The sequence below is a fragment of the Haemaphysalis longicornis genome, unplaced genomic scaffold, assembly GCF_048455015.1.
Source record: "Haemaphysalis longicornis isolate Haplotype H1 unplaced genomic scaffold, Haemaphysalis longicornis Haplotype H1 scaffold_6, whole genome shotgun sequence".
Classification (NCBI taxonomy): domain Eukaryota; kingdom Metazoa; phylum Arthropoda; class Arachnida; order Ixodida; family Ixodidae; genus Haemaphysalis; species Haemaphysalis longicornis.
The window spans coordinates 95,265,895-95,285,911 of NW_027526407.1; the positions used below are offsets into that span (position 1 = coordinate 95,265,895).

General features: G+C 44.8%; 1 protein-coding gene across 1 annotated transcript in view; it reads left to right on the forward strand.

Moving 5' to 3' along the window:
- The window catches only part of LOC144141056 (retinol dehydrogenase 7-like), a 38,296-nt gene that overhangs the window by 1,289 nt on the left and 16,990 nt on the right, over positions 1-20,017 (forward strand). The window contains exons 2-3 of the mRNA XM_077672562.1: positions 15,837-16,043; positions 18,859-19,041. Of these exons, the coding sequence (XP_077528688.1) occupies positions 15,837-16,043; positions 18,859-19,041 (390 nt within the window). The remainder of the gene's footprint in view (positions 1-15,836; positions 16,044-18,858; positions 19,042-20,017) is intronic.

The window sequence follows — 20,017 nt, forward strand, 5'->3', positions numbered from 1 at the left end:
TACTGATTATCCATAAACTAGTTCTAGTTGTTACGTACGCTCGGAGACAAGGCGGGTAGCCTTCCTAGCAGTCACCACTAACTTCAGAATGTGACGTGGTCAGCGTTTCAGAATGTGTGACTAATTTCTGTTTAAAATGAAAGGAAAAAGTGACCAAAAACACGCTCGCCTGGTGTAAACCAAACCCACGAGATTCCGACCGAACGCACGTCCGATGTACTACCAGGAACACTAACAATAGGCTGTGCCCTCTTCCAGCTTTTCGTTTATTTATGTGAATATACCTGTATTTACGCGTGGAGTGTCTGTATGAACATGTTATTTTTACATTTATATATCTATGCTTTTATACGTAGGTACACATAAACATACCTATATAAATATATAAATGGCCGGTCCATATATCTGTTTGTATGTGTGTATATAACCATAAGGAGCATGAAGTTCCTGGTTACTAATAATAAAAAACAACTCCAACCCATTTTTGTGGCTATTGAATGCAGTGTTTTCCGGCAGTGTCACTTTAAAGCACGCGAAGTGTGAAATCTGGAGGCCGAAATAGGCGTCAATGCATCGCAAAGGAAGTTCAAAACTCCGTAATTTCCAAACCAAAATTCAAAGAAGGACGGCCATTGCGGGCAGCTGGAAGTGACGTTAAAGCCAGAAATTGAGTGGGCGCAGTCAGTAGATCCACCTACGGGCGGTTGCGAAAAGACGGCGCTAATTTGAGGTCCTTCTGAAGGTTCGTCTGTTCAAGACCGCACAACATTCGCAACAAAAGGTTTGGAAGTCAGTGCAACAATTATTGCTTCACTATGAGCGATTGATACCCTCCTGGAGACGTCCGCGATAAAGGACAAGCATAAGCATCGCGGTACGTTCTGGTGAACCTCAGGGCGTGGAAATGAGTGCGCAAACAGCAGTTTTGAGCGCCAGTTGGCGCTCGCACAGGGAATAATGGCTCTAGCGACTGGAACACGCCGCGCTTGCGAAAGAAGGCAACAAAACAACAATACAACGCCGAGAGGAAAGCGCCGACACACCCCGGATGGCGGGTATTAATTCCGTTTCCGCGCAATACCGAACTTACAATCCTTTTTGTGCTTACAAGGGCAAATTTATTCCTATTAACTGGCTGACCTCACCAAATCTTGGCGTGTCCGCCTTTACCGTAGGTCAGTAAGCTATAGCTGGACAAAGTCCTTGCTGGCGCCGTGAAATGCCATTGAGGAAAGAAACTTTCTTTAGTCTATGTGAAGCCCACCCTACCTGACACTCAATGTTGCCAAGCTGTTTTTTACTCATTACGCTAAACGAAGCAGCCTTTCTCACTTTTTTTGCCTCTAACCACAAAGTTGCCAACAGTGGCAATAGTTTACATTTCCGTGCGCTTCGCCGCACAGCTGCCGTACTAGTTCCGCGACCCCGACCGGCCTAGCCAACAGCGTATCGACGCGGCTCGGCCGTGCTCACGTCTCGCACAGTCTCGCACAGTCGACTTAGAGCCTACAGCCACTGTCGCAACCACTAACTGAGCCGTTGTGCAACTGCCGCACTCGCTCGCCACCGGTGTGTGGCCTCGGCTCTCTTCGAATTACCTCGTAGCAACGCAGCGCTTCTAGAGTCTTTTGCATTTCGGACGCGCGTGAAAGCTATTATTCATGCAAGAGGCCCGAATTACGCTGCTCACTGGCGTGAGACGGCACGTGAGAGGGCTACTGAGGAGAGACGATGGGGGTCGCCACACGTGGTCGCCACTGCGGCGACCTTCCGGTTCTGACGTTACAGTCACGGCTCCCGTCCCCTCTCCTCCGTAGCCCTGACTTTAACGTCACAATCGGAAATTCGCCGCAGTTGCGCCCACTTGTGGCGACACATTGCTGGGTGCTGCGCCCGCTGCTGCGGCGCGTTTCAAAACGGGTTTAGTGAAAATACTGCGCACGTATGCAGATTAAAATTGGTCACAAAGGACTTAAGTGGCGTAAACCACTAATGAAACGGAATTTGGGGCACGTAAACTTTTGTTTCAGTTGGCAATTATTATGACACGAACACATAAACCTGAACCCCACGTTTCGGCCGTGCGCTGGCCTTTATAAATAATACAGGTGATAAAGCAGTTTCGGTCACATTGATACAGTAGACACGAAGAGGCCATGAACGACGGCGGGGTTTGAATGCATTTCTTTGAGATACAAGTGTTTTGATGCCCGTTCGTACACCCGTCTACTTAATTGGCGACGTTGGAAAATGACGCTGGAGACAATTTCGTTTCGCTGGAAATAGGAACTTGGTACTTCCTCTGTACAATGAAATGACGCGCGTATAGCAGGTTTCACAAAAGAAAGTTCCGGGAAAGTATCTTGAGATAAAGACAAAACAAAAACACAAGTCAGTTCAAATGAGTTCTTTATTGTGTTCTAAATGTGCAACAGTTATAGAGGTGGGGTGGCGGCGTTGACGGCAAGCACACGAACGCACAGTGAATCGCGCTATCATTCTTTTGTTAGACACACATCTTTTGAAGCTTTGCGGGAGCAACGTTCACCAGATAATGACTCACAACCTATTGCCATACGCATTTCTTTTTGTTTCGGTAACTATGGTTGCTGCGGGAATGAATAATAACTTGGAGCTGGCGGAATTGTAAGGTAACGTTCGGGACACTGACATTCAGACTGTTCTCTTTCTTTTGAAAAAGCATTTCAATATTTTAATTTTGGTCTTCATTTAGCCAGGTTACTAAAAGTTAGAACGTACTGGTTTGTTTTTGCATGGTTATTTACTTTTAAATAGCTATTTCAATATTTAGAAACATTTCTTCTCTTAGCATACGATAGTACCGCGGTTTCATTTATTGTTGTAGTTTTTGTTGTATGTGTGGCGTATCGCTCTTTAGAAAGAGGGCTTCTCCTTTCTTGAGCCACGTGCAAGTCTCGTGGTACATTAAGAACGCTTAGGCTGAACTGAATTCTGATTCTCGACTAATAGAGCATAACTGACGCAATTTATTCCCTATTGTGCGTGTAAAGTTTGGCGTATCTTTGAAGAAGTTAAATTTTATGAACCCACTGGATATATTTTCTGAACACCTATACAGCCTCCTCGTTTACTTGTTCAAATCTGTGCATACCCTCTACTCATTTAGCATATTCAACCGCAACTCACTAAAAAATTTGAATTCCACCAAGTTCGCTTTGGTTAGCAACTACTTCTACCTAAAATACACACCAATTGTGGCTTGCTGAATACTAATTTTTTGGCTGTAAAACAGTGGAATTCTTTCCCGACAGAAACCAAACAATCGCTATTTATACCAAAGTTTGAGAAAAATCTCCGTGCATATTTGCTCAACCACAATCAATAAATGGCTTAACTGGGCGGATCATATGTTTGTATGTTGTATTTGCCATTGCACCCCTGACCTGTTCATTGCTTTACCATTTTGTAACATATTTTTTCAATGATCTTTGTCGAATTTAGTACAAGTGTAGCAACCATAAAAAGCTCTTAGAGCTTTATTTCGCACCAAAGCATTATACCTTCTTTTCATTTCTGAAAATAGAGTTTGCTGCAGAATGGAGTTTGTTATTGTCTATCTGTAACAGAAGGTCCCCCTACAGCCTCGTGCTCGGGGACCTCCTTCTGTATATTGTATTGTGTTAGTATGTTTTCGGCAAATGAATTTCTTCCTCCTCTTCTTCTCCTTTTACGTCTTATTTAATTTGCTCTCTGCGATGAATATTGGCACTTCGGTTTAAGCTCTTAAGAGCAAATTACTAGCACTCCGCTTGGTACAATATCAGTCAGGCATTGGTTAGACATTGTTCGATAACAGGCTTTATTACGCTTTTGAAATGCTTGCTGTTCTTCAATTAGTAAGAGAACGTCCGTACATCCGACGACATGAAAACTATCAGTAGTGTACGAAGGAGTGATTCGTGGATAATTTATCAAATAAATGTATACCCTAACGAATGAGACCTGTAACACTCAAGACGGCGGGGACGCTTAACAGGGAGATCCGAAAAGAAACAGATATAGGGACACATCAGTCGCATGTGGTCGCAGCTCAGTTGTTGAGATGTGTTCACTCGCCGTGCGACATGACACGAGCATCGCGCTGAGAACCGCGCTTCGTTGAGGCTCAGTTCGTTCTGAGCTGTTTCACCGAACAGGAAGGCTGGGCATTATTTTTATTTTAAACGCACAGGGCCACGACGTACAGGTGCCGTCAGAACTAATTGGAGCACAGGAGCTGTGGGCGAACTGCATAGGAGCGCCGTGTAGCTGCACCGCCGTTAAACGAAAGAACGGGAGCACGCATGCGTGTTGGCCGACGGCGATAGCCCACCTACACACCTCAAAACAGCTCTTTTACCTGCATTCAACAATTCTTCACAGAATACTGGTCTCGGTGATGGCGCTGATAGCCTACCTAAAAATGTTTGATGAAAAAACTGTCAGTGGGGATCTCTGTAAGAGCGCCGCTTCTCCGGCAGCTCGAGTGGGCTGGAAGTGGGCCAAAGACGTTCTCAGATGTGTGTCTGCTATCAGCACCATCGCCAAGACCAGTATGCTGCGAAGAATGCTCAAAGCAGGGTTAAAAGAAGTGGTTTGAGATTTATAGGTTGGCTACGGCAAACGCGCATGCGCATGCGTGTTCCCGTCCTTTCCTTTGCCGCAGGTGCAGCTACACGGCGCTCCGATGCAGTTCGGCCACAGTTACCATTCTCAAGTTACTTCTGACGGCACCTGTACCAACCCGCCTTAGCGAGCGCACATATCGCTAGCGTAAAAAAACACACACACTGAATGTATGCGCGTCTATATTTATTTATTTATAAAAATACCCTGACATCCCGGTGTGCGTGAACGACGGGGTAGGTAACCGAGGATTCGAAGGCATAAAAAAAAAACAAAAGTTGTCCCAACCACACAGGAAGGGCAACAGAATGGAGAGGGTTAAAAGAGGTACTGAGTAATCGCTCCGTGAAAATTTGAAGCGTTTAAAGGCCTACTGCACTCAAATTTTTGACAACGTAAAAATAAGTTCCCCTAATAGTACATATAAAAAGGGTGCGAAATGCAAAATACTGCGTTTCAAACATCAACGCGCGCGACACAAAAGGCTCGCGACGTTGGCGTTTTCGGAACCGAAACTGAATAGAAATGACAGCCATAGTGGCGGCCGGACGTGACGTCCGTGATTGAACGGAAGCGGCCGCGCTAGAACCGGCGGTCGCTCAGAGCCGCCTTCAACTGCGCGTGGTAGCGCCGCATTTCGCTCTGTTGTTTCCACAGAAGAACTTCCACTAACGTTTGTACAATGATTATGGAGTTAGGCGCAATTCCGGCATCCCGTTGCTATCATTCGAGATGAAGTAGAACGCCCGAAAGTAATTTTTTTCGTCATAATAAATGCCGGAGTAGCACTTTTTGGCATTGGAAGTAAAAAAGCGGACCCTGATTTACAAAACTACTTGCCCGTAGGATATCGAAAAGCAGCTTTCGTTATAGCCGACACCTCGGCTATCACGTCACTCTATTTGAAGGGAACAAAGCGCACGCGGGTGGCCATAAATCACTATTTCTACTATACATTACCTACAAACAGCTTCGTGGATATCGGCCCAGTATTTTTCGCCTTGCTGCACATGGAGAATCGAATTACAAAAGTGGCCTGAAACTATAGGCCAATTTCCAGAGCTAAGTGATGCACTAAAGCAAGAAAACATTTCCTATCTACCGCTGTTTTCTACTTTGGCCAGAGACAGGTGCTGTTGAAAACATTTTACTTTCAAACATAATAAATCTAACGCTCAAAGTAAATACTTATGTGGGCAATTGAACAAACATCTAGTCTACTATTTAGGAGAGGAGCAGTTTCGTTAGTTATCGCACTTCGCGAAGACGACGGCCGATATTTGTGCGGATGTATTTGTTACCACGAGAAAGGCTGATTTTGGTTAACTTAGCGAGTGAGGCAAAGGTCGCACAAATGTTTATAGCCGCGTATACAAACCTCTTTTTAGTTCGTCAAACTTTTGGAAAGGTCTAAAGGATGGAGGTGGCGTTGGGCCACCCCAAATATGGCAAACATAAATATTGGACGCAGAAGTCAAGGATTTATAAAATATCTTGTTTTTTCTCTGGCAAATGCAATAGGAATGACAAATAAAAGGCAAGTGCTCGTTTCGCGCTATGTTTTTCTTTGAGTAAAAATATTATTTTCAAGTATAAAAAGAGTTTTGTTTACTTCAAGACGTTCGCAAGCGCGTGAATAGTTTGCAGGCTTCTAATCTTTTTGTTTGTTTGTTTTTGCAATGATAAAATGGTGGATATTACTGCCTATGCGGTTAGTTTGAATATGTGATGGCGACGGCGGTACAGCGCACTGGTGTCGCAGAGAAACCCCGGGCGAATGCATCCCTGCGCTTGGCGGAGCGCCCTGCAAGTGGCCGGAGAAGCGCGAGCTTCACGGGACAGGTTCCGCAACCTCCGTCACAGGCCGATCGGAACTTGTTTCGGCGACTCTCCACCAGATGCAAACATCGCCTCATCGGGGTACTTTAAACGGCGGTACCTAGCGCTCTCTGTGGTTACGAAGCTAAGGATTTCACCATGGTGATTTTAGAGCGTAGACTACTCTTTTGGACAAAGAAAAATTGAGTGCAGTTGACCTTTAAATACATAGAATAGAAGACGGTTGCTTGTTCTTATCAGCCCATGTTCTCGGCAAAATGAAGCTGCAAAAAGTTTGTACCTACAGATGGAAGGGCAACCTGGTGGTTGGTGCCATTGTTGAGGGATACGGCCTGTAGTCAATGGAAGAACCAAGCTTCTAAAAGCTTCTATGTAACATAGCAAGTTTTTAAATGTAATTATTTTGTGTTGGCCAATTTGCGAGATGCGATTTGTTAGTGCTATGATTTCGTTACGGTCAGGCACGCTGATTTTCCATCAGGAAAGGAATCATATCAAGCGCAGGCTTCCTCGCAGTCCAGAAACGAACTCGATAGACACTTAAGAGGACCCTGCAACAATTCTTCATTTGTTACTAAATCTTAAATACCTTAAGAACAAAGTCAACCAACGCGTCCAGTAGTGAGAATAAAGGGTCACATAGTGAACTCAGTCAAAAGTTTCCCCACTATACCCATCAGATACCTTACAAAGCTTGTTCGAAAGATTTTTCTTTCTTTCCCGGTCTTGGCGTTCTTCGACTGCTCGAATTCTGGCATTACGGGAATTTAGCGGCTATTTGCCGTCTTTCTTTCAGTTGCTGCGATGAAAAGACGCGATAGCCGCTCCGTGAGGGCGTAAACTATAGCTTTCACGATGCTTAATTAAAGACGGGAAGAAAAGAGTGAAATAATTTATCAGAAGTGTTGCACAGTCCCTTTAAAAAACACATAATAGCAAGGAGATACTAGAAGGAGTATCTTCGGCGGTGAGCAAACCACGCAGCGCCCTTCTGTGCTGGCTATAACTATAGCTTTCGGTGTGAAGAAGTGAATACGTTGATGGGCGGTGTTACAAAGTCCCAATATTGGGATGCTGCTTGAACTTTTCTATTTAAGGGATTGATTTGCGTTGTTAAACTGAATACATTTCACCTCCCTGCACACTTCCCACTCCTTCCTGAACAGGCCACCTCCCCTTATCGCTGTGGAGTTCTCTCTCTCTGTCGGTCTCTCTCCCTTACACTCCTAAGTTTGAAGTTTAAATTGACGCCGTAGTACAGGAAAACTATTAGGTACCGTCTCATAAAAGCAGCGAAAAAGAACCCAACGGAGCTACAACTGAATGAGAGTCCAAGAATGGTAATTATTCTGTGAATAAGAACTGACGCTCGTATCACCGCAGCTTACCGATAAACTTCCACTCCTACGTTACACTAACTAAGCCTAAGCTAAGTGCGGCAGCATCAATTTGGGTTTATATAAAGACACGTTTGCGGAGGATGATCGCCATGGCGAAGCATAGGATACCCGTGGGATATCCAATGACCAGTGTAGATGAAATACCTGATGTCGCAGCGCAATGGAGCCGCTAAAATAAAACCTTGCTGACCAGGAATCGAATGCGCTCGCATCTGTTCGCCGTGAGGGCACCCTGACAACGCCTGCTTAAGATGTCAGCTGGAGTATCACTCCATAAAATCTCTTCGCTAAGAGTGATGTGCACCGCATCACTGCAGTGATGTTTTTATACTTACCACTTAAAGGCGCCATAAACTTCGCGTTTCTCTCAATATTCTGCCGCACTGTGCTACTTTTTTCTTTCTTTGGAGGGTGGTGTTACCACCTGCTCAGCTACCTCCGCGATGTGAAAGGGAACCACAGCACAATTACGCTTAAGGCTTAGCGTTGAAGGTCACGACATCATAGTTCCGTGCAGTGCGGGCGATGCCCAAAGGCGCGAACAACACGGGCGTAGTCGAGAAAAAAACAAAAGCGCCACAATTCTTCCACGACTTCGCCCGTCTTGTTTGCAGCTTTTGAAGATGAAAGGAAACCAACTCGTGCAGCCTCGTGTTCTGAGGCCTGAACCAGCGGCCAAAGTTAGTTCTAGTAGTGCTGACAAAACTAGCGATGCGGCGTGGTAAAGATGCGGTTAGTAGCATGCTTTACAGTAGCCAGGTCTGTCCGGGGTCAATTTCTGCACAACTCAGACGATAGTACAGCTGAACACTCGACTTTCTGAAGATCGTTGTCAATTAGGAGGTAGCGCCAGTTACCATGTTAGAACTGATCTTTTCAGCGCGCCGGTTTGCCCGGGTCTACTTGCCTTGTCGGGTGGGTTGCGTTGCAAGTAGCGCGGCACACAGCTTCACTTGCTAAGGCTACCAGCATACATTTCAATGCACAGAAATTGCGGTACAAGGCGCCAGTGCATTTGAGCTTGTCTGGGGCAATTATCCTGTGACCTTTACGTATGATCAACTGAGGAATACGTAGAGAACGGCATCCACTGTTCCCGCTTGCCCACTGCTTCCTCGTTGAGCCTTTCCTGCTTTCTGTGGGATATATAAATAGACTTGTCCGGCTTCGTGTACAGCTATAACAAGGCGCCGACCGGCACGTAAGAAAGAAAGATAGAGGGGGATCCTTATTTAAAGGAAGAATAAAGTGCGTGGCTGCGCCTAAAATCCCCGACATTATAGTGTGCCAGACAGAAGAACCCCGGAAAGAGCTGGGCAGAAAAGAAACAAAGTGACGCACGAGGGCGGATTAACATATTATATTTTAAGCATGACTGATAAAACTTCCCATTCCATAATTATGCCAGAGTCCTTCAGGTAAGAAAAGAAACATTTCAGAGTTTGCCGCAGCGTTGAGGAGAATACAAAAGCAGAAACGTCTCATATGGAACGCCGCCTTGAGTTCGCAGGGAAAAAGCGCACCCGTTGTAATCCAAAAAAAGCAGTGAGTTTGGCTTATTATAAATTTAAAGTTCAAATCAAGGCTTCTCAGACAGCCCCCTGTAATATTAAAATTCGATGCAAAGCCTTCGGCTAAATAAATCTAATACCAGCTGTTACCTTTTGAGTCTTTACCTAGCGACAACCTCTATGTTAGATTTTGTTCTGCTGCCGACTTTTGAACGTATTTGATCATAAAATGCAGCTTACGTCAAACGGAGATCAAGCTTTCTTCATGACATTGAGCTCCTGGGATCCGAAAAAACTTTTTACTTATACATGTGTCCCTAAGGGGCGTTTGTTGAATTGGTATAGCATTCTCGTTATTCGTTGGGCAAGGGCAGCGTTTCCAAAACTGAAGGAATATATAAATTTATTTGCAACACATTTAGCCACGTACAGCACCCCAATTAAGAGAGAAACGTTACCCTGAATACGCAGTTGCACAAATGAGCCAGTTTATGTAGCCAGCTGTCACCTGTCAGCTATGTCCAGAACTGCAACAACACTTTGAGTGGTCGCAGTCTTTTGTCTCCTTTGCAATGCGCCGGCAGAAGGTCGAATATTCTGCTGCGTGCCCTTCACATTATTCTCGCAGGTATACACCTCTCTTTCGGATTTAGTTTTTAGCAGGCAGCAATGGTTTTCTTGCTCTTTTTGAAAAAAGGATTAACAGCAGCAGCGTCGCCATGAGAAAGGCAGAAAGCATCCGCTTGTCAAAGGTGTCTCGGTCATTGTACGGTGCAGGTCGCTGCGAACTTCGGTGCTGGTGTCCGCGTTGAGAACTTTAAGTTCGTCGGAATTATTTCTGAAGATTTTACAATTTAATGCCCCAGGTCGGTTTACGGCTTATGACGCATTACTTATAAGAGATTCAAATCAATATTTTGCCGTGAAATCTGATACATCAAAAAGCATGCCTACCGTGTCCCAGCTTACTCTTCCAGTGGCCGCCGTGCTGTGGATGTGGGCGTCGCGAGTGCCCTCGCTGTTTGCAGTCGCGACCAACGTCGGTCTAGCAGTGCTCACTCTTTGCTTCGGATATTGGCTTCTGAACAAGTCCCGAAGAACCTTCTTCAATTCCATCGTGAAGGCCAGTGGAAAAAGTGTCCTCATCACTGGTAAGCAACTTAGTTCACGTTCGGGTCGAAGATGAAGACTTGGTTGTACCAGCGCGAGGAGCTGCTGCAGAACTTGGGCGAAAGGGGTGGTGGGGAGTCTCAGTAGATGAGGAGGAGCGTGAGGTGTGCAGTGGACATTGAAAGAAATATTGCAGGTGTTCCCTGGCGGTTTAAAAAAGTTTACTTTAGTAGCCTAGTCGTCTGTGAGGACGTCTCAATTTCTAGTAGAGGTTTACAACTCAGTAATACGTGTTTAGCTTTTAATTTAAACAGGAGTATGGAAGTGAGAGGAACACAATATGATGCAAGGGAACCAGATCCGTACAACTCCCATGTGGTACACGTTGCGCTGTATTGTTCAATTTAAGTGTCTCTAATACCTATTTTCAATCCCCAAAAAGAGGAAAATTTTCCCCACGACGCCTGTCCGCAACTTGATCCCCCGTACTAATTCAACTGGCCATTTAGCTGTGATTGAAGCCGTATATATGTTCGTGTTCATGTGTCCACTTAAGGAGTAGCGCATTGCAAGCACATGTCCATACGCGTTCGCGCGTATGGAGTGATGAACATGATGCCTAGTGTTGCAGCTTTTGTAGTTTTTTCCAAATAAATGAGAAAATCCTGTACTGAAGCTGAATTAGCTGACAAGCGTGCATCATGCGATGGCTTAGCATAGAAAAACTAAGCTAATCTTCTATAGTCAGCCGATTTTTTTTTTTGCATCACGGGCAAACGTTTTTTCCGCCTTTACTTAACCGCCCGAGCGTCCCCCCCTCCCCTTGCACCTTTGTTGTAGAGCTGTCATCTGGTATCTTATAGGTCGTCACGCTGTCTTATCGCTCCATTTGCGGTAAGTGACGCAGTGCAAGTTTGGCATATTTTTTTGTTTCTTTCTCTTTTTCTATACCTAATTACTCAGCTAAGGTTTCGGAACAGCACTCATGCTTATCAACTTGCTAAAGCAGACAAAACGGAGAAAGGAGTGGGTATAGTGGCGTGCTTCTGGTTTTAAGTACGATGCATGCCTCAGTATTTAGTCGACGCGTGTAGCATCGGCCAAAATTTGACACAGGTTCCAGGGCTCAAATTGAACCGACGGTCAACATTCTCGAAAAATATACGTAGGCGAATTCCGTCTGACATTTTCGGAAGAATTTTTGTTCGGATGGATTGGCCGATAGTCTCTGTTAAGGCTACCATGAATGGGGTTTTAAAGCCTCTTGCGGGACAAAAACGCGAACTGCGTTCTTGTAAGCGGCATGGCAGAAATAAGTTAAGGAAAGGTAATGACAAGTATGCCAAACATGTTTTCGTCTTTTGAGCTCGTTTAAGTAATTTTATGGTTATTTTCCTGATAACCTGAGTAAAGGTTCACTGAGGATAATCAGAATGAAATTATTGATATGAGGGGTGCACGGCGTACGTTTAAGAAAAGCTTTGGTCCGGCCCAACTGATCTACTTTATGCTAACTTTACGAAACTAAAACGTAGTTCTGCCACCTGAAAAATCCACTGAACAACTTCGTGGCTTATAAGATACTCATTACATGTTCGACGTAACCGTTACTTTCTTCTCGACTTCATCCGGTATGTGGCTGGTATCCCAGGGCGATCCAGGGCTTCGTTTAGCGCAAAAAGCAAGGAAACTAGTGAGCGGCGAAGGGGTGCTTGTGCTTGTTTGGCAATAGCCTTTTTGTCTTATTTTATGCGCTAGACGAAGCTTTGGCGTAAATCCACACTCTATTAAGCTTGGATCCTCCGCCTCCTGAGTCATTACCGCCAGCCATACAGATTTTACGGTACAAAAAAAGACAAAAAAGACTTTTTATGAACAAATATTTTGCAAATGCTAGCTCAACCCCAGAGATATTCTGTAAATGGTACACCCCATCCCTGCCGCCTCGATGTCCCTTCGGCGCCTGCCTCACACCCGCAAATCTCCAGCACGTAATTTGGCACTGTCCGAAATTTACGCGTTACAGAAACTTCAAGGCTCCTCCAAATACCTCCTCCTCATACATCGACCCTCGAACACTGGAACCCTCCACGCTGACTTTAATTGGGCGCTACTCTCTAGAAAGCGGTCTAGCGCGAGCAGTTTAGAGCCGTGAGCCCGCTCTCCTCACCCCAAGTGGCCTCTTCCGCCTTCGTAAGGAGCCAACCAGCTTCAAGATGTCCCAAGCTACGACTATCCCACCCTCTACTCCCAATTCCCCCACTTGACCTAGCGTCTTCCTGATGTAATAAAGGCTATCTCCTCCTCCTCCTATTCCGCTATAATCCCAGGGCGCTTATCAGTGTTGGCGACAGTTCGAAGACGACCGCACCAAGGAAATAAAATCAAAATACGCAGAAAACCAGAAAGAAATGCAAATCGAACGAAATAATTTTATTTTTACATGTGTCAATTGTGCAAGACAAAAAGCTTCCGATGAGCAGCTTAGGGATCACCTTTTATTGGGCACTAAGAGCGACAATAGGTGGGATTAGCAGCACACTTAAGGGTGCAATCGTCGCATACCGGGCCACTAGAAGGTTTTTAAAGCAATTTTTGCTCATATACTGCGGAAATACGTCACTCAATCTATCAATTGAAATGTTTTTATTTTCACGAGTACAGAAATCAGTGAAAAAGGGGTGTGGCCTGGAAAAAAAGCCGCTTGTTTACGGCTTGACAAAGCTCCGGTCTACCACGCGGTCGTGACGCGTCAACGCCAAAGAAAGTAAAATAATTACAATAAAATACACAATCACAAATGCATGCTTTATTCGCCGCGGTGGCTCAGTGGTGGCTAACGCGTTGTGCTGCTGAGAACGAGGTCGCGGGTTCGATTCCCGGCCGCTGCAGCCGCTTTTTTGATGGAAGCGAAAAGCAAAAACGGCCGTGTGTACGAGATTTCGGCGCACGTTAAAGAACCCCAGGTGGTCCAAATTATTCGGGAGCCCTCCACTGAGGCGCGCCTAATCGCCTGCGTTGCGTCGGTGCGTTAAACCCTACAATCAATCAATCAAATCACAAATGCATGCTTCTTTAAGACGGGTTGTGCAAATAAAAACATAATGGCAAAAACTGCATAATGGCAGCCACGAAGAAACCTTAAAAATCGAAAGACACCTTTCTGACCGACTCATGTTATTTCGAAACAACATACATATATTGGCGCGACCTTAGTTGCGCGTGTGCATGTCGAAGTGGCCCAAGTTACTACGAATCTAGCAGGAACAAGAATGGGACTCCCTTCTGCTCCGTCTTCAAAAACGGCATGGGATTATTTGATAATCACTCGCCCTTTAAAGCGAAGGGATTAACGAGAACTACATTTACGCTGATATTTTTAAATCAACCCTCAAAGTCACCTACTGTCAAGAAAGAGCTTGTAAGCGTGAAATATCCGATGTACGATTTGTAATACAGATAACCCTGGATGCAACGAACCTGTATGTAACCAATTCCTGGATTTAAAGACGTTTTTCAATTCCCAATTTCCAGCTCATTTGAAACTCATGTGTTCGCGGCCTCTATGTAACGAAGGCGTTGAGGCGGTTAACCTGGATTTAACGGAGTCGCTAATGTCATCAGGCATTGTTTTTTTCGCCCTTTTACTAAAAAAACTGTCGGAAAATATGTACTAATTTAGCGAATACTAGCATTACTGTAAGGAACCAGCCGCTGCGAGAACCTTTGAGATTGCCTAAAAACGAAATTCGTCATTATGATGATGAAGAGAGCGGCTAGCACTATCCCGTAGCTAACCTATAGCATCCACTTCTGGTTTGGCTTCTGTCGCGTGACACCACACAGGTAGCAAGAGTAAGTATGCTTCACTTTTACTTTTCGCCAGAATCGCGAACTACCGTGAGTTTCCACGTGTGAGTTCGGTATTGGTTCGAGAATTAGGTTTTGAGATGGCAGGCCTGCCTGTCGGCTTGTAGCGGCGCGCGCCTCCGCTGCTATCTGTGGTATCGGTCCGTCGGTGATGGGTTCTAATTCCAGGAAACAAATTTTTGTCCGTCAAAGGGAAGTTCACAATTTTAAATGCTGCCTCTGCCGGCGAGAAAGAATGCCACCACCTGGCACAGTATTCAAGCTAGCACTATCTTAACAAGTTTGAGAGCGGAAAAGAACACCAAGTTCGCGAAAAGGCGCTCTTTCAGCACACGTTACGGTTGACTATAGAAGCGCTTTAAGCACCGAAAAGCTTCAAAAGCAAAAGTGATACGTAAGTTATAATTACAAATAGGGAGCTTGCTACTTTGGAGCGCCATGTAATGCCTAAGCTAATGGAAATGCAGCAGGCGCAGCACACACAGCTTTTCACTGTGAAATAAATTCTTAGAGTTCATCTTCACTGACGCCTAGCATTCTGGCTTCGTTTCTGCTTCATTCCCATGAGTCTAAAATCGAAACTTGCATGTAACGAAAAGCTGGATGTAACGACAAATTGCGAGCTTCTGCCAACTACGGTACATACGGCTTTAACTACATAAACACCACAAGTCGAACGCTGCATGAACTATATATCTGGAACGCCAGTAAAGGCATGAAAATTGTATTTGTCCTCAAATGTTGTTGAAAAATAAAGAATACAAATTAGAGATTAGCTGTGGACAATGTGGCCATGTACTTGCATCACACGGACAGTACATAAGATTAGGAGTACGCGTGTAGTTTTCGAATATTTGATGTACCTGTGCGGCAGTATTCTGTTGTCTTTTTTCCATGCATTTGTGGGCATTCGGTTGCTCTCAACCCACATGATTTGTAGCAAATTCTACGAGGTCAACTTGCAGTAGAAGAGACTGTCATTATTTATATAGCCGCGGGCATCTTAGGGCGTCTGTGACACATTGTCACTAAGTCTGCCTCAAGGGAGAGAGTCTTAGTGCCAGGATGCATATTTCTGGTAATTGAGCTGACGTAGTGGTTATTAACATAATGTATATTGTTACGAGAAGGAAAAAAACGACGTCGTTTCGAACGACGACGAAGGAATGGACAGCACACGGCCTGGCTGGGAACTTTCATGGCCGCCATGTAGATACTGTAAATAGATCGCTCATCATCCTTAACCATCGTTCTTCTCATTTGCTCTGCTGCCATGGAGCAATATATTGGGATTTTTAGAACTCGAACCGCTACGGATTCGAAATGAACATTCTCTGCAGATAATGCTATTAGAAGACAAGCAAGGATGACGCTTGAATTAGCAAATGGCAGTTAATAATCGATTATAGTGCTTTAGGTCACAGTGTTTTCTGCCAGTGTAAAATATTTTATAACGCAGGTTGCGACACTGGGTTCGGCTACCTCTTGGCTACGCAGTTGGCCGGTGAAGGGTTCTTCACTTATGCCGGCTGTTTGGATGAAAACAGCGATGGCGCCAAAGGCCTAAAAAAACGTGCCAACCTCCGCGTGCTGCAAATGGACGTCACGAAGGAGGAAGAAATACAAGCAGCTCTGCAGACCGTACAAGAAACACTTGACGACAAAGGTAAAAGAAGAATGCTACATTTTCCTCATTTCTTACCGTAAACCTAATAACGGTACTTGGTTCCAGGCAAAAAACAAAAACAAAGAAAGATATGCACAAGATATGACAATTAGCAGACAGATTTGGTTGCAGTAACACACCAGACACAAAGACACCACAAGTGCTAGCTAGTCTGACGGGTAGTGGCCTTGCGCATATGATATCTTTCGGCAATACAGAATTATAAGAATTTTTTCCTATTGAAGTTGTATTCTTGGCATGCAGACTGTAAGTAGGGATCAATCTGAGGTGGTAACCTGTCATTTGTTAAAAAGCTGTGGCCTAAGTACTGTCAGGCTGGTAACATCTAGCTGCCTAGGTTTGAGTGACAATAAAGAGTTTCCCGACGTTGGCTTGCAGAGTTCAGCTCACAACGTTATTCATAACCCACTGAGTATTTAGGGTCCCGTCTCGGCTACGATGTTGTCGTCTGCGGCAGCCATTTATTTGTGTAAGCGTCGCTCGCTCGCTACGGAGCTGAATTGTTGGAACGATGTTCGCAGCGACGCGTTAACAAAAAACGTGACCGGAAGCTGTAGGGAAAATTCTGCCGGGCCAGAGGTTCACGAAATAAAGTGAAATAAACAGAGAAAACGACCTGGAAAAAGAGGATGGATGCGAAGAAGTGCTTAGATATCTACAGGATCAGGAAGCAGGAGATCACAAGGGAAAAATTATTCGATAATACCAAAGGGAGGGCATTGCTTTTCGAAGCCCGGGCGGGTTGCTTGCGGACAAAAACGCTTACCCGCGAGCCGGTACAGGAAGAACTATGCACAGGCTGCGGAAATGAGCCAGAAACCATGCGATATATTGTAACGGAGTGCAAAAGTATCCGTCCAGTCCTCAGTGATGAAGCCATCCAGCTTCCGGAAGCCCCCGGCTTTAAGGTTTAAGTGAACTTAAGGTTTAGGTGAACTTAAGTTAAGGTTTAAGTGAACTGGACAGCAGTAGAGGTTATTTAAAGAAGGTTAGAATGTTGGTGGGAAAAGAGCAGAGAACAATCTGGGAAGACATGCCAACAAAGAAGTCAGACTAGCACAAAAAGTATTTTCTTTTTATTTTGGCATTATTTTTTATAGATTTCGTTTGTATATTTTTTTGGCGAGGTGATTGTACAGTGGCGTTGCGACTAAGGCCGCTGTGCAACGCCACCCCGCTACAAAAGGGAAGCCACTAAGCATCATCATCATCATACCCACATCACATAGTGGGCAGCCGAAAAGCACTGTCTGGGCCCAGGAACATTCTGTTGTCGCTTGGAAAAGTTGCGTGTTGTGAAAACAAAGTCCTACAAACTCTACCTGAAACGCTACTTTAAAGTTAAATGCTTAGATTAAAACTGTGTTGAAAGTTCCAAATTTGGCCGGTTTGTGGCTTGCGGGTTTCGGAACACCATGCACGAACAACTAAGCTAAGCAACAGATAACTTGGTCGCGCCAAACTGAGCGACTTAAATCGGTGACGCAGCTCGGCGAGAAGTCATGATCCTGCATTATCACATCATTAGACATCTTTCAGGTTCCCCGGAAGCCTTTTTTGTGGTAGAGGTAAGAAACAACCGAAAAACAAACACCGGTGTGTAAAGATTTTGGCACGCGTTAAATATACCATCGTTTAACTGAATACCCAGAACGCCACGGATAGTCCAGGTGGAGCTAAGGCGCACAAAGGCATGAAACGTAATATTCGAATGCACTGTTTTGTATCAAAGCGAGGCCTCTTGGGTGATTACGTTTGTGTGCATTTACGTGTACCTTTATGGAACTAAATCTCCTGTTAAGTTCTTTCTCACCGGGTCCTGATATAGAATAACTCCCCACAGCTCTGATATAACAGTATTAGCATGCTAAGGGTACGAAGCCGAATAGCGTAGTTTAACTCGCTGTAGTTTAAAAGCTGGAGATAAAAATGTGCTACGTAAAGTGACTACGCAGAAATTTATTTTGAGTCGGTAATGAGTTGATGTTTTTCTGGTAACAGAGGCTGGAACACCAACAGCCAATGTAAAAGCAAAGTTTCGCTTGCAAAGCCTGACACGAAAACAATAAAAAGTCATGAACCGCTGTAATAAACATATCTAGACAGAGGCTATTGCTAAGGCCAAGTGACATGTAAACACGATCGTGCTAGTTTCACTGAGTTCAGAAAAAGGCGCGACGTTTGCAGCCGCGCAGTTTACGGTACAAGCCTTGACTGAAGATGGACTAATACCATCTCAGTCGTCATGTCTGTTTTGGAAAGTTCCCATGGTGTTCTCTCACAAAAAAAATGGCGATTTCAAGCCCCGGAAATGTTTTATGTCAGTAGAAAGAATTGCGTTCGTAATAAGTTTGTGTGACGATGCTCTCATTCAGTAAAGTTCCCGTTACGCTTTACGTGTGGGTTCGAAACACAGCGTTGCTGAATGCTTAGAGTGGAAGAGCAAGCCGTTAAGGTTTACGTGGGTTCAGTGGCGTTCAGCAGCCCCTTAATGTCAGGACAAATGAATTGAATTGAGCACGGCCAGCGGTACAAGACTTTAAGCAAGAATTATCCTTACGCCACTTGATGTACCTTGTTACTTGCGTAGTTGAGCAAAACATTTTCATTTTACCGAGTTCATCTATGAGGAAGATTTTACAATGTGTTTGACCATATTCAGAATCAATTGCAAGTTTTTTTGGGCTACAGGAAGAAATTTGAAAGATATCACCGCATGGCATTAAGATCTAAGGGCCGCTGCTATTGTTAAGCACAGATTATGACTGCCTTTATAAATTTTTTGTCATCGCAGTTCTCTGGGCAGTGGTGGCCAATGCCGGAGTCTCCAGCATGGGCTACATCGAGTGGCAGCCCATGAGCCGAGTGCGGTCAGTGTTCGACGTCAACACCTTCGGGGCGCTCTCCGTCGCCACGGCGTTTTTACCACTACTGAAAAAAGCACAAGGAAGGCTGGTCATTGTCACGAGCGCTTTCGGTGTGTACTAATCGAATCTTCGTTTTTGTGGCGTGCGGGAACACAGTCCTGCTGCATAAGTTACACAACATGTGGTATGCTATTCAATTGATATTTAGCAGGAAGGGATTACACTAAGTCTTTTTACCCCCTGGAACAATAGCGCACTCCTGCGTATCCGGCACACAGTATCCTCATGTCGCGAAAAGTTCATAGTTGTGGTTTTCCGCTGTTCCGGGAGGACGAACTGATTCCAGCTGGAACACCTACGTAAAAAAAAACTTTTTTTGCACCTATTTTTTTCATCTTTCTAACCTTCGTCACCTAAAGAACCTTAGTGAACGTATTACATAATCAGGGAAGGGTGTGGCGGGACATATTTTGGCATAACAATTTTCTTAAAGGGCAGTACTTTGTACGTCAATAGACTGACCAGTTTTTTTTTTAATTCGCATTTTTGCCATGCGGCATATAAAGAAAAGATAAGACATTAGGTAGAAGAAAGAGAAGGGGTACGAGTTTGTAAGATTCTTTATGAATCTATAAACAGCGGGAAAAACACATCCGTGAAAACACTCTACTAACACAAAAAAGACGACTTAAATGTTTTAAGAACTGCCGCTTAATTACGTTGGAGGAGGAGGATGAGGAATTAACTTTATTTAGTCCAAAGAAGAGGCCTATTCAGGCCCGTGGCGCCTTAGACGACGGCCAAGATATCTTGACTCCTGGCGGCGTCTTCGGCCCTTTGGACTGCCCACTGCTGGATGTCAGGTTTTCGCTGCGTAGCCAGGTCTCCTGTTACTCTTTACTAGTTATAATAAATGTGCCTTTGGTGTTGTTAAAATCTTGTTTCTGGACACTGGGGCATTCCCATAACATGTGAGTCAAGCTTGCAATTTCGGGGCAGTGCTTGCATTTGCCGTCGTGTATATCCGGATGGAAGTGCCTGTAAGGCCTGGATTAGGATACGTGTTCGTCAGGAGGCGTCTCCACG